Source organism: Monodon monoceros, unplaced genomic scaffold (genome assembly GCF_005190385.1).
Source record: "Monodon monoceros isolate NGI ecotype Baffin Bay Population unplaced genomic scaffold, NGI_Narwhal_1 Super_Scaffold_18, whole genome shotgun sequence".
Classification (NCBI taxonomy): domain Eukaryota; kingdom Metazoa; phylum Chordata; class Mammalia; order Artiodactyla; family Monodontidae; genus Monodon; species Monodon monoceros.
In genome coordinates, this window is record NW_021703774.1 from 162,157,084 (window position 1) to 162,172,858 (window position 15,775).

The following is a 15,775-nucleotide window of genomic DNA, read 5'->3' on the forward strand; positions in this document are numbered from 1 at the left end:
ATAGCGACAGGGAGGTTGACAGGCCAGAGTCAGCCCTGGGGGACCCGACAAGGTAGGAAGATGTCCCTTTTGGGGGACGGATGCCAGGGTCGTGGGGAGGAGGACCCGGCGCACCGCAAGGGACGCCCACTGAGACCGCCGCCTACCCGGTGCGTGCGGAATTCCGCTGCCGAGCTAGGTGGTGCCCTGAGGGCCGGAAGAAGCCACTGTTGGAGGTTCCCCTCCCTGGAGGTGTGCCCTCAGAGTCCCCAGCTGAAAAGTGGTGATAATAACCAGGGCATCCCTTCCTCATAGAGCTCCGGTGAGGGGCGTGGGCATCTGACTCCCCTGCCTCAGCCCCGGCGAGTGGACAAACGTTTGGGGGCGTCTGGCAGCGGGTGGACCACAAAGAGCTAAATTCTAATCCCAGGTCCACTCCATCTCCTTCCCTGCTCGGGGCTTCGGTTTACCCATCTGTGAAACGAAAGGCTGTGATTGGAATCTAGAGGTCACTAGCCGGCAGCGGAAGTTTATTCCAGCTCTCCGACACACTTTCTCGGCTTCAGAAAAATATCAAATAGATTATTTACCCAAGATTGCTTTGAAAAATGTAAAATACTTCCAAGATGCACCATAGCATTGTAACTGAATCAATAAAAATCTCATACAGTCAAAACTACTCACGCAAGTCCCATAAAATTCCACATAAAGGTAACAGTATACATGAGGTAGTATATATTGATATACTTGTACAGTAAAATACATGCATAAATATATGAAATATGTGATAATACTATAAGATAAATAATAAGGGTTTTTTAAAACATAGAGATGGTAGAATGAAAACATGCCTACAGTTGTAGTTTTGTGAGTTAAATCTTTCTAGAATGTAGCTCCTAATGGAAAGAGTTGTATTTAATATTATGAGTACATCTATATACATTATGGATAAAATGTGTCTACTCCTAGTATTCATCCATTCATTCAGTCCACAGATGTTTATTGAGCAACTGCTATGTGCCAGGAAACAGATTGGGGATTCAGTGATGAACATCTTATTGATGAAGATCATAAAAAAATATTTTACATATTACATATAAAATATGATGTTGGGTAGTGAAAAGTGCTTTGAGAAAAATAAGACAGGGTCAGGGACTAGAGAGAGATAGGTGGTGCTTCCGAAGAGAGAGTGGTCAAGGAAGTCATCCCAAAGGCAATTTGAGGAGAGGCCCAGATGAATCTGGTGACAGGGCCAGAGGATGGTACCCAGAATAAGGGAGGAATCCCCATGTTACAAGGGTATTGCAGAAGCTGAAGAGGTCCCTTGTGGAGAAGAGGATTAGTCTTTAGGTTGTGGGTTATGACAGCTGCCTTCAAATACCTGAAGAACAGTCATATAGAACAGTGGCTTTCAAACTTTTTGACTGTGACCCATGGTAAGAAATGCATTTTATATTGTGATCCAGCACACATACACATGCACATAAAAGCTTCACAAAAGACTACAAGCTATGACCTGCATTTCAAAACTCACCAATGTGGAAGAGGAGTGACACTTATTCTGGGCTGATTCACGCAGGAACTTTCTAGCAGTTAGAACTACCCAACAGTGAACTGCCTCAGGAATTTTCAAACTGAGTTCTGGGGACCCCCAGCATCCTGTGAAAATTCAAGACAGCCTAAATATTTGCATAGGACTCTATTTGCATAGTACATTGCATAGGATTCGATGCAATGTCCTAATTTTTAAAAAAACAACCATACATACTCAAGGATAGTAAATGTCAACATTTAGCATGTTAATATTTAGTGTGTGCTGCCTTAGAGGTTATTGTAGTGGTTCAGAGCAAGCAGAAGTCAGACTTCCTGGGTTCAAAGCCTGATCCCACCTCTTACTTCTGGTGTGACCTTGAGTAAGTCACTTAACCCCTCCCTCTGAATTTCAGTTTTCTCATCTGTAAAATGGGGATAATACCTCACTGGATTATTGTAAGGGTTGCGTGAAGTATTCTATACAAGGCATTTAGGAGTGTAAGGGCTCAAGAAATGACAGCTATTATTTTAAGCTGTTAATACATTATCCCCGTGCACGTATTAAAATCTAATGTTAATAAAAGCCTACTGTAGGCTAGGCAGCATTAACTACTACTTGTGGATCATCGTATTTGATCCTCACAAGCAACTTGAGAGGAAGGTACTGTTACCAATCTCCCTTTATGGAAGAGGAAATGGATTTAAAAGGTCAAGTGACTCATCCAAATAAGAACTATTAAGTGGCAGAACCCAGGACTATTAACCTTGAAGAGAGGACTGGATACTCTTGATCACTGCACTGGCCCTCACCTGGGAACTGCTTAAACATATGCTGTTGATTAGGAAGTTAGCATATCTTCATTGCTCTTTCTTAGACTCCAGGCCCATGACATCCTGTCATGAACAGTTATACAAGCAAGTGCACCAGTGAGGCACATCTGCACAGTGCTCCATTCACACCTGGGCTGCACCTTCTCTCATCCTGGCTTCACAGGTATGCAGTAACAAGGCTGGAAAACATTATTAATAGTGTTGTCTTTGGGTGGTAGGAATGTGGATTGGTTTTTTCAATCTTTTAAATTTATCTTTCCAAAAATTTGACAATATGTACATATAACCATTGTAATAGGAAGCTTAAACCTCTTCTAATTACTCATAATTCTAGCACACTAATGCATTTAAAAAATAACAGCTTTATTGCAGCTAGGGAAGTAGATGGTTATTACTAAGACAACAACACTGCACTGAGACGTGATAAGTGAATAGTGGCTGCTTTTATAGATCCTAAAAGACATTCTTATACTAGAGTAGTGATTGTGCTGTGATCAATATTGACTTGTTTCTGTTGTTTTTGATTTCTTAATTTCTTTGAGTGTGTTGCCAATAATTATATTAAATATTAAGTTTTTAGTATAGATTGTCCACCATAAATGATTGAGAATTGCTGCCGTGAGGGTGATAGAATAAAGTGAAGAGTAAATACTGAAGGAGCAAAGGATTGGTAGAGCATAACATCATTTATTCAATCCTTCATTCCTTAGTATTTATAAATGATGTAAATTCCTTAGGAAAAAAGGTGAGCAAAATAAAACTCGAGTCTGTTCATGAAAGATTAACTTCTATGAAAATTAAATCATGCTCCTGCTGTTAACAACTAAAAAAACAGAGAAATATAGGAATCATGGTTTTTAGACATTGAACAACAGGGAGCCCAGTACTGTAGTCCCTGAGAGGAGAAAAACAAGGTGAGCCCCACAATTGCTCCAGCTTAGTGCTGGGGGCAGTTTCTAGGCCACAGTTCAGGGTGAGGGAAACCTCAGTTTCTGAGCTGGGGAGATAGAAATCAGAGTTCAGGGAGACCAAAGCAGCTGGAATTTACAGGGTAGAACACCATAAAGGACGGACCTGCACATAAAAAGTTCAGAAATAGGAAGAGAGTTCTCCTCAAGTCTTTGGCTGAGGAATGATGGGCACATGCATGAGAAGAAACTAAGACTGGGGAAAGAACCACCAGAAAGCGGTAGGCTGAACAATTTCTGGGCCTTATGCAGAATTGGGACTACTTCATGTTCCCATAAACCAGAATAGAGAGACACTGTACCAGATGAGGATTGATTGGGCAGAGTCTATAGAAATATCATGTCTTAGTAGTGGAGATAAATTATTCCTAGAATAAACGCTGCTCTGGATTCACTATAACAAAGCTTAAAAAGCTGGAAAGGAGCATATGTGTCTGTAAGTTACTGGAAATTGTGCCAGGAAAAAAAAATGCAACACTCTACAGAAATACTTCAAAATCCAGTACCCAACAGTGTAAAACTCACAATGTCCAGCGTCCAGTACAAAATTACTGGACATGAAAAATACAGGAAAATATGACATATATCCAAGAGAAAGAGCAGTCAATATTAGCAGTCCCAGAAATGACAGAGATCATAAAATTAGTAGAAAAGGGGCTTCCCTGGTGGCACAGTGGTTGAGAATCTGCCTGCCAATGCAGGGGACATGGGTTCGAGCCCTGGTCTGGGAAGATCCTACATGCCCTGGAGCAACTAAGCCCATGCACCACAACTACTGGGCCTGTGCTCTAGAGCCCTTGAGCCACCACTACTGAAGCCTGCACTCCTAGAGCCCATGCTTTGTAACAAGAGAAGCCACCGCAATGAGAAGTCCACACACTGCAATGAAGAGTAGCCCCCGCTCACCGCAACTAGAGAAAGCCCGTGTGCAGCAACAAAGACCCAATGCAGCCAAAAATAAATAAATTAAATAAATAAAAATTTAAAAATTCGTAGAAAAAGACATTAAAGAAGGTATTATAAACATGCTCAAATATGTAAAGGAAAACATGAACATAATGAAGATAAAAATGGAAAATATTTTTTAAAAGGACCCAAATGTAACTTCTAGAGATGAGAAATGCAATATTTGAAATAAAAATATAATAGATGGGATTAACAGCAGATTAGAAACTACAGAAGATCTTTGAACTTAAAGGCAATATACACTGTCCAAATGAAAGTGCGGGGGAGGGGCAAGAACAGAATCTCAGTGATTGTGGGACAATATTAAGTAATCTATATACGTATACTTGTAGCTCCAGGAAAGAAGCCAGGGTGGGGAAAGGCTCAAAATTTTTTGAAAAAATAATGGCTGAATATTTTCCAAATTTGATGAAAACTATAAATCTGCAGATTCAGGAATTTCAATGAATCCAAAACAGTAAAAACATAAAGAAAATAATAAAATGATGCAAAGTCATCATCAAATTTCTGAATAAAAGTGATAAACAGAAAAACTTAAAAATAGTGGGTAAAAAAGATGTATTAGGACATAAGATAAGAATTACAGTGGATCACTTATCATAAACTATGCAAGTTAGGAGACAATGGAGTAATATATTTTAAAGTTGGGGAGAGGAGGGAAACTGTCAACACAGAATTCTATTACCAATAAAAATGACTAAGAAAATGAAAGGAAAAAAGATTATTTTAGGCAAACAAAAACCTAGAGAATGCATTATCAGAAGACTTTCACTACAAGAAATGTTAAAATAGGTTCTGCAGACAGAAGGAATATGATACCAGACAGAAGCTTAGATAAACCCAAAGAATTAAAGAACACTGACAATGGTAAATATAAAATACATTTTTTCTTATTTTAATCTCCTTAAAAAATGATTGACTGTTTAAATGAAAAATAACACGAGGGACTTCCCTGGTGGCAGCCAATGCAGGGGACATGAGTTCGATCCCTGGTCTGGGAAGATCCCACATGCTGCAGAGCAACTAAGCCCATGTGCCACAACTACTGAGACTGCGCGCCACAACTATTGAGCCCACACACCGCAACTACTGAAGCCCGTGCACTCTAGGGCCCACATGTTGCAACTACTGAGCCCGTGTGCTGCATTATTGAAGCCTGCATGCCTAGAGCCCGAGTTCTGCAACAAGAGAAGCCACCGCAATGAGAAGCCCGTGCACCACAACAAAGAGTAGTCCCCGTTCGCCACAACTAGAGAAAGCCCGCGCATAGCAACAAAGACCCAATGCAGCCAAAAAATGAATAAAATTAAAACAAGTCTTAAAAAAAAAAACATGAGATTCATAATATATGTAGAACTAAAATGTATCTCAACAAAAGTATGGAATGTGGGAAATGGAAGTATACTATTGTAAAGTTCTTACGTTATATGTGAAGTGGTGTTTCTTTTTACTGTGATAAATTAAAGATGTAAACGCTAAACCTTAAAGCAACTGCTAAAAATAAAATAGGTATAGCTAATAAATCAGCAATGAAGGTAAAATTGAATCATAAGAAATACTCATTTAATCCAAAAGAATGAAGGAAAAAAGGAACAAAGATCAAATAGGAGAATGATAGATTTAAATCCAACCATATAAATTTTTACATTAAATGTAAAAGTTTTAAACACTCCAATTAAAAAGAGATAACCAGGGCTTCCCTGGTGGCTCAGTGGTGGAGAATCTGCCTGCTAATGCAGGGGACATGGGTTCGAGCCCTGGTCTGGGAGGATCCCACATGCTACGGAGCAACTAGGCCCATGAGCCACAACTACTGAGCCTGTGCATCTGGAGCCTGTGCTACGTAACAAGGGAGGCTGCAATAGTGAGAGGCCCACGCACCACGATGAAGAGTGGCCCCCACTTGCCACAACTAGAGAAAGCCCACTCACAGAAATGAAGGCCCAACACAGCAAAAATAAATTAATTAATTAATAAACTCCTACCCCCAACATCTTCTTAAAAAAAAAAGAGATAACCAGAACAGATTTTAAAAAACCAAGATCCAACTCAACTATATGTTACCTTTAAGAAACCAACTTTAAATATAAAGACACGGATAGGTTAAAAGTAAAACGATGCAAAAAGATACAGTTTGCTAACAGTAGTCAAAAGAAAACTGGAGTGACTATATTAATATCAGAAAAAATAGACTTCAGAACAAGGAATATTACCAGGGATAAAGAGGGGCATTTCACAGTGATAAAGGGTTCAATTCACCAAGAAGAGGTAAAAATTATAAATGTGCATGCACCAAACAGTGCTTTAAAATACAGGAAACAAAAACTGACAAAACTTAAAAAAGAAATAAACAAATTCACAATAATTTAGTGTGGGAGATTTCAACACTTTTCTCTCCATATTGAAAGAATGAATAAAGAGAAAATCAATAAGGATATAAAAGACTTGAACAACATTATCAACCAATTTGACCTAATTGACATTTATTTTTAAAAACCTCCATCCAATAACAACAGAAAAACTCAAAATCCCTCCAGCTACTTGGAAATTAAACAGCAGTCTTCCAAATAAACCATATGTCAAAAGATATTATATGAAAAATAGAAGCTAGTTTAGGAAGAAAACGAAGGCACAACATTTCAACATACATGAGATGCTGTTAAAACAGGGATTAAAGGAAAATTCACAGTATTAAATGCTTATATTAAGAAAGAAGAAAGGTCTAAATTCCTAGATTTAAGCTTCCACCTTAAAAAGCTAGAAAAAGAAGAGCAAATGAAGCCTAAAGTACATAGAAAGAAGGAAATAATAATGGTAATAGTAGAAGTAAATGAAATAGAAAACAGAAATGGGAAAAAAATCAATGAAACCCCTTGTTGTTTTCTTTTGAAAAGATCCATAAACCTCTAGCCAGTCTTAACAAAAAGATATAAGATGCAAATTACCAATATCAGAAATGAAGGAGGGATATTACTACAGAACTTACAGACATAAAGGATAATAAGGGACTATTATGAACAACTTAATGCCCATAAATTACATGACAGAGATGAAATGGAAAATCTTCCTTGAAAGACATAAATTACCAAAGCTCACTCAAGAAGACATAGATAATCTGAAGACCTTATATCTAACAAACAAATGGAGTTTGTCATTAAAAAACCTTCCCACTGGGCTTCCCTGGTGGCGCAGTGGTTGAGAGTCCGCCTGCCGATTCAGGGGACACGGGTTCGTGCCCCTGTCCAGGAGGATCCCACATGCCGCGGAGCGGCTGGGCCCGTGAGCTATGGCCGCTGAGCCTGCACGTCCGGAGCTTGTGCTCCGCAACAGGAGAGGCCACAACAGTGAGAGGCCCGCGGACCGCAAAAAAAATTAAAAAATAAATTAAAAAAGAAAGAAAAAAGAAAACCTACAATTAACATCGTCATACTTAATGTTGAAAATAATTGGAGAAATATACCACATTAATGGGTCATAACACTCGACAAAGTTAAGATATTAATTCTCTCTAAATTGTTTTATAGGTTCAGTGCAATCCCAATTCAAATCCAAAGAGGTTTTTTGGTAGAAATTGAGCTGCTAGTTGTATAAATTGCATGGTAATTTGAAAGAGCTTATAAGGGCCAGTACCAATGGTTCCCAGAGGGGAAGTGTGTTGGGGGGGGGGTGAAATGTGTGAAGGGCATCGACTGTATGGTGATGGATGGTAACTAGACCTGTGGTGGTGATCATTTTGTAGCGTACACAGGTGTCAAATTACAATTCTGTACTACTGAAACTTATATAATAATAACTTTAAAAAGAACTAGTATACTCAAAATAATTTTGAAAGTGAAGAACAAAGTTGCAACTACCTTGATTTCAAAACTTATAAAGCCAAGATAGTGCGCTGTTGGTATAAGGGTATACATATAGGTCAAAAGAACAGAATTCTTGGACTTTTGATGACTATGCCAAAATAATTCAATAGAGAAAAGGATATTCTTTTCAACAAATGGTGCTAGAACAATTGAATATTTAAATGCAATAAAACAAACCCGACCTATATCTCATGCCAAATATAAAATTTAATTCAGAATGAATCTTAGACCTAAGCATAATAGCTAAAAGCATAAAACTTATAGAAGAAAACATAGGAGGAAATATTTGTGACCTTGAGTTAGGCAAAGATTTCTTAGACAAGACAAAAAAGAATCACAAACCATAAAAAAAAATCGATAAATTCGACCTGATCAAGATGAAAACCTCTGCTTTTGAAAAGACACTGTTAAGAAAATGAAAAGGCAAGCCTCAGACTGGGAGCAGATATTCCTAAAACACATATATGATAAAGGGCTTGTACCCAGAATATATTAAGAACTTCTATAACTCAATAGTGAGATAACCCAATTGTTTAAAAAATAGTCAAGATTTGAACAGACACTTCACCAAAGGAGGTAAACAAATGGCAAATAAGCACATGAAAATATACAAATTAAAATGACAATGAGATACCACTATACAATCACTGGAATGCCTAAAATTAGTAAGACTTACCAAATGTGTTGGTGAGAATGTATAGCAACTGGAACAAATTATTGATACATGCTACCACATGGGAGAATCTCAAAAGCATTGTGTTAAGTGAAAAAAAATAGACACAAAACAGTATATATACTGTATGATTACACATATATAACATTCTAGAAAAGGCAACTATTGTGACAGAAAGAAAAGCAGTGGTTTCCAGATGCCAGGGTTAGGAGGGTATCGACTGCAAAGAGACATAGGGAGCTTTGGGGAGGCGGAGGATGGATATATTTATATCTTAATTGTTGTGGTATTTTACACAATTGTAAACACTTGCCAAAACTTAAAAATGTACACTTTGAACCGATGAATTATACTGTATGTAAATTATCTCAGTAGAAATAAATTTATAAAATTCAAGCCTACAGGAGCTCTGTAAGCAACATCAACAGAGACCACTTACAGAGTTCCTACTACAAGCAGTGCAATGTATTTGGGATTTGGGGTCGTGGAACTTGGTAAATCTCAGCCTCTACCCACAAGATTTCTCAGTTTATCCTGCAGATACAACAGAACCCAATCAACATACTTACCATTGTGAAGTGATCCCTACAAATGCTGTATTTTGCTGTTTCAGGTGATTAGAAGAAAACGCAGTCAAGTTTTTCATCAAACACGTGGAATATATCACAGAACTTTGCTAAGATGGACAACTCCATGCAAAAAGACCAACACTCTGGCAAAAAATATTCCAGAAAGACTGACAAAGTACAGAAAGGTCTAGTGAATTTTATAACAGAGGTCTTTGGGGACGAGAGCTCCTGACATATGTTCATTTTAGTACATAAGAGCAAATTTTAGGGGGATATAGTAAATCCTGGGTTATACCCACAAGGCCACTCTTAAGTATATCAAATAGATTGCTTTGGTCATTCTCCCACTGCCTCTAGGGTGATGATTGGGAAGAAACTATGAGAAGAAAGGATGGTGGTGGCGGGGAGAAGGAGGAAGAGATCTTACTTTATTTCCTAAAACTTAACCCAAGCCCCCATTCTGCCAGGTTGTTGGAAAGTTAAACTCCAGCCATTACTGGCACAAATGCTATTCCTCCTTATTTCAAGTTTTGGACCTTTCTTAGTAGAAAAAGGTGATGTGATGATGGGAGTCTGGGTGAGGGAGGGGAGAGGTACTCAGATCATGGGTCATCCATCCAGACAGGTGAGAGCTCCACTGTCTCAGCCCATGTATTCCTTTGGTTTTGTTAGTATGCACTAATCCGGGACTACCTCTGGGCTTGGGCAATCATTGCTGAGGCTGGAAACTTCGTTCCAAGATCCTCACTCACTCCACTGCTTTTTCTTTTAGGGGTATTACCACCGCCCTGGTGGGCCTCTAGAGTCCCTGCTCTCAGACCCACAGCTGGACCTCTCTTTCTTCCTCCCACCTTTTGATTTAGTGCTCTCTCTTTTTCTTTAATACTTTTAAATTGAAGCTTAATATATATTCAGAAAACAAATCATAATTGTACAGCTTAATGAATATTCACAAAGAAACCACCACCTATGGAATCACTTCTCAGACCCCGCAGTAAACACCAGCATCCCAGAAGCCCTTGTCTTGTCCCTTCCTGGGCATTATCCCCCTTCTCTGCAAATGTAAACACTATGGCTATCCTGACTTCTAATATCATTAATTACTTTAGTCTGTTTTGAACTTTATATAAATTGGAATCATACAATATGAACTCTTTTCTCTCAGGCTTATTTCATGTTTGAGAGATTTAACTTCATGTTTCATGTATCAGTGATTAGTTCATTTTCATTGCCGTAAAATGGCATAGCATTCTTTGTTCTAATGTACCACAATTAGTTTATCCATTATACTATTGCAGGACATCTGGATTGTTTCCTGTCTTGAGGCACTATGACTAAAAGCTTTTATGACTATTCTTGTTCATGTCTTTTGGGACATGTATGTATACATTCCTTGGGTCTATACCTAGGAGAATTGCTGGGTCATAGAGTATGTTTATGATCAGCTCAGTTGATACCACTAGTTCTCCAAAGTGAGCGTGCCAATTTTACTTCCTTACAAGCAATGTATGATCATTCCAGTTGCTCTACATCCTCACCAACACTTTTAGCTCATCAGGGTTTTAATTTGCATCGTCCTTTGATCAGAAAGATTGAGCACTTTTTCATGTGTTGCCTGACTTTTAGGATATTCTCTTTGGAGAAGTGACTGTTCCCGTTTTTTACCCATTTTTTCTATTGGGTTTTTCTTTTCTTAGGAGTTCTTGAAAACATTCTAGAAATGTATCCGTTCATTGGCTATAGGTAAAGTAAATATCTTCCCTCCATCTGTGACTTTCCTTTACATTCTCTTAATGGTGTGCTAATGAAGAGAAGCTCTTGATTTTACTATAGGCCATTTTATCAATATTTTCCCTTATAGTTAGTGTATAATGTCTGTCCTATTTAAGAAATCTTTGCCTATCCCAAAATAATTTCTTCTAATAACTGTATTATTTTACCTTTCACGTCTAGACCTACGATTCACTTGGAATTGTTTGTGTGTATGGTATGAAGACGTCCAAATCTATTGTTTTCAGTATGTATATCCAATTGCCCAGCACCATTTATTGAAAGAACGTTCTTTTTCTGCTACTCCGCAGTGCTATCATTGTTGTAAATCATGTCTATGTATATGCAGGTCTGCTTCCGGATTCTTTATGCTGTTCAAATACCACCTTTAATTACTGTAACTCTATAACAAGTTTTTTTCTTATCTAGTATAAGTCCTTCAGCTATGTACTATGTTTATCTTGGCTACCCTTGGCCACACTGAATTTCCATATAAATTTTAGAATCATCACATTAATGTCCTAAAAACATCTTTACTGTCATTTTGATTTAGATTGCATTGATTCTAGACATCAAGTTGGGGATAATTTACATCTTTACAATATTGAGTTCTCCAATCCATGTGTATCCTTTCTTTTATTTTCTTAAATTTTTCTCAATAATGTTTTATAGTTTTCTATGTAGAGGCCTTGCATATCTTCTATATATCTATTCTAGGCATTTGATTTTTATGCTGTTGTAAATGGTACTATTTTTATTTCATTTTCTAATTGTTTGCTGCTGGCATAGAAATAAAATTAATTGATTTTTGTATATTGACATTGCTAAATTCAGTTATTACCTCTAATAGGTTATCTATAGATTCTTTTGAAATTTCTCCATATACAATCTTGTCTATGAATAATGACAGCTTTATTTCCTTCCTTTCTGATCTATGCATTTTTATTTATTTTTCTTGGCCTTTGTACAGGTTAGAGTTCTTCAGTACAATGTTGAACAGAAGTATGAAAGCAGTCAACCTGGTTTTGTTCTCTATCTCAAGAGAAAGCTTTGAAGTATCATGTTTGGTGTAGGCTTTTGTCATAGATACCTTTTATCAGATTAAGGAAATTTGCTTCTATTTCTAGTTTGCTAGGGTTTTCTTTTAATCATAAAAGAACACGGAATTTTACAAAGTGCTTTCTCCATCTACTAAACAGACACTTTACCAAAAAAAAAAAAAAAAAAAGATAAACAGGTAGCAAATAGCATATGAAGAGATGCTCAACATCATTAGTCACTAGAGATATGCAAATTAAAGTCACAATGAGATACCACTACACATCTAATGGGATGGCTGGAATTAAAAAGACTGCCCATGGGACTTCCCTGGTGGCGCAGTGGTTAAGAATCCGCCTGCCAATGCAGGGAACACGGGTTCGAGCCCTGGTCCGGGAAGATCCCACATGCCGTGGAGCAACTAAGCCCGTGCGCCACAACTACTGAGCCTGTGCTCTAGAGTCCGTGAGCCACAACTATTGAGCCTATGAGCCACTACTACTGAAGCCCGTGCACCGAGAGCCCGTGCTCCGCAAAAAGAGAAGCCACTGCAACGAGAAGCCCGCGCGCTGCCACGAAGAGTAGCCCCTGCTCGCCGCAACTAGAGAAAGCCCACGTGCAGCAACAAAGACCCAACACGGCCAAAAATAAATAAATTATTTTTTTAAAAAAAGACTGCCCATTGTTGTTGAGGATGGGAAGTAACAGTAAGTCTCACACACTAATAGTGGAGATACACAAAGATACCACAACTTTGGAGAAGGGTTTGGAAGTTTCTCAAAAAAGTTAAAGTATGATCCAGCCATTCCTCTCCTAGGTATCTACCCAAGAGAAATGAAAACTTATGTCCATTTTAAGACTTGGGATTGAATGTTGTTAATAGCTTTACTTGTAATACTTCCAATCTAGAAACAATTCAAATTTTCATCAACAATGGATAAAAAATTGTCACATTTCTATACAATGGAATGCCACTCAGCAATAAAAAACAATGAAGTATTGATACTTGAACAACATGGATGAATCTCAAAATAACTGTGCTCAGTGAAAGAAACCAGACAAAAAAGAGTACATATTGTATGATTCCATTCTGCCTCTATTGACATGACCATATAGTTTTTCTTTTTTAGTTTGTCAATATGGTGAATTACATTGATTGTCAAATGTTAACCTATCTTTGGATCACCGGGATAAACCTCATTTCATCATGATGTGTTATCTTTTTTATATATTGTTGAGTTTAATCTGCTAACATTTTTATAAGAATTTCTGCACGTATATTTATGAGGGTTAATGATCTATAGTGATTCCCTCTCACCTTCTGCTATGACTCTGTCTGGCTTTGGTAACACGGTAGTAACTGGCCTCATAGAATGATTTGGGAAATGTCTTTTACTCTTCAGTTTTCTAGGATAGATTGTATAGAATTGATAGGTGGAGTGTTCTATAAATGTCAGTCAGGTCAAGTTAGGTAAATAGTATTGTTCAAGTCGTGTATGTCTATTGATCTTCTATCTACTTGCTTAAATTATTGAGGGAGAGATTTTGAAATCTCTGACAATTTTTGTGGAATCTTCTATTTCTTCGTGCAGTTCTATCAGTTTTTATTACCTGTATTTTGAATTTCTTGTTATTGAGTATATCAGTGCTTAGAACTGTTATATTCTCTTGAGGAATTGGCCGCTTTATCATTATGAAATTACCTTCTTTATTGCAGTCCCATCTGTTCTTTGTTTACATTTTCTGGATTCTTTTGTATTGAATATTTTTTTGTTTCTATTTTGTCTACTTTGTTGGTGTTTTAGGAACAGCTCTTTGCAGTGTTTTCTTCGTGGTTGCTTTAGAGCAAGGGTTGACAAACTTTGGCCCTTGGGCCTAATCTGACCTGTTGCCTGTTTCTATAAATAAAATTTTATTGGAACATAGTTACCTCTATTTGTTTATGTGTTGTCTGTTGCTCCTTCACTCCATAATGGCAGAGCTGAATGGTTGCAACAGAGACAATATAGCCTGCAAAACCTTAAATATTTACTATCTGGCCCTTTACAGAGCAAGTTTGCTGATCTGTACTACAGAGTTTATAATATACATCTTTAATTTTATCACATTCTACCATCAAGTGATATTATTATACTTCACATATAGAAGAACCTTACAACTGTATATTTTTATTTTTTCTTTCCTTGACTTTGCACTGTTGCTGTCAAACATCTTACTTCTACATACATTATAAATGCCACAAGAGAGTTATTATTTTTGCTTTAAATAGTCAATTATTTTAAAAATGATTTAAATTTTATGTTTATATCTAAATGCATCAATTTATACTCAGGGTTCTACGTTTTACATTTACCTACATATTTACTAGTTCCAGAGCTCTTCATTCCTTTAGGTAGATCCAGATTTCCAACCGGTATCATTTTTCTCTTGCCTGAAGGACTCCCTCCATTTCTTGTAGTTCCAGGTTACTGGTGATTAATTCTTTTAGTTTTCGTATATCTTCAAAAGTCTTTATCTTGCTTTCATCTTTGAGAGATATTTTTACAGGGTACAGGATTCTAGGCCGATAGTTTTTCCCTTCTGGTACCTTAACAGACGTTGTTTCTGATGGTCATCTGCTGTTATATTTGTTGCTTTGTGTGTAATGTGTCTTTTTTTCTCTGCCTGATTTTATGACTTCCTATCACTTTAAAAAGGCAATTTGATGGGGACTTCCCTGGCGGTCCAGTGGTTAGGACTCTGTGCTTCCACTGCAGGGGGCACGGGTTCGATCTCTGGTCAGGGAACTGGGATCCCCACATGCTACAGTGGTGAGGCCAAAAACTTAAAAAAAAATAAATTAAAAGTAAAAAAACAAAAAGCAATTTGATTATTATGTGCCTTGGTGGAGTTAAATTCCTGTTTCATGTGCTTGAGTTTCACTGCCTTTCTTTGATGTGCAGGTTTATGTTTTTTTAAATCAAATCTGGAAAATTCCAGCCACTTTTTTCTTGAAAGATTTTTTTCTATTTCCTCTCTCCCACCTCTCTTCTTTGGAACGTATATTAGGTTCCTTGAAGTTTTCACAAAGCTCACTGATACTCTGTATTTTTTAGTCCTTTTTCGCTCTGTGTTTTGAATGGTTTGTATTTCAATGTCTTCAAGTTCACTAGTCTTTTTTCTGCAGTGTCTAGTGTATTTTTAATCTCAGACTTTTTAGTTTTCATCTGTAGAAGTTTGATTTGGATCTTCTTTATATCTTCCATGCACCTACTTAATAAGTTCAATCTTTTTTCCAGCTTCTTGAACATATCAAATGCAATTATTATTGTAATGTAATGTTCTTGTATTCTATCATCTATATCATTTCTGAGTTGGATTTGATCGATTGTTTATTTTCTCCTCATTGTGAATTGTATTTTTTCCCTTCTTTGTATGCCCATTAATTTTTTATCGAATGCCAGTTATTTTTACCTGTTGGGTGCTGTATATTTTAGTAGTCCTATGAATTCTTGTGCTTTGTTCTGGGATGCAGTTAAGTTACTTGGGAAGTTTGATCTTTTCAAGTCTTGCTTTTAAGCTTTGTTAGCTGGAACCAGAGAAGCATTT

The 15,775-nt window shown here is 37.3% G+C and overlaps 1 protein-coding gene across 2 annotated transcripts in view; it reads left to right on the plus strand.

The window, feature by feature from the left end:
* STPG1 (sperm tail PG-rich repeat containing 1) overlaps window positions 1-15,775 on the plus strand; it is a 49,829-nt gene continuing 34,054 nt past the window's right edge. For both annotated transcript variants that reach the window (XM_029230177.1, XM_029230176.1), the window contains exons 1-3: window positions 1-52; window positions 2,388-2,506; window positions 9,424-9,564. In XM_029230177.1, coding sequence (XP_029086010.1) covers window positions 9,492-9,564 — 73 coding nt within the window. In that variant the 5' untranslated portion in view covers window positions 1-52; window positions 2,388-2,506; window positions 9,424-9,491. The remainder of the gene's footprint in view (window positions 53-2,387; window positions 2,507-9,423; window positions 9,565-15,775) is intronic.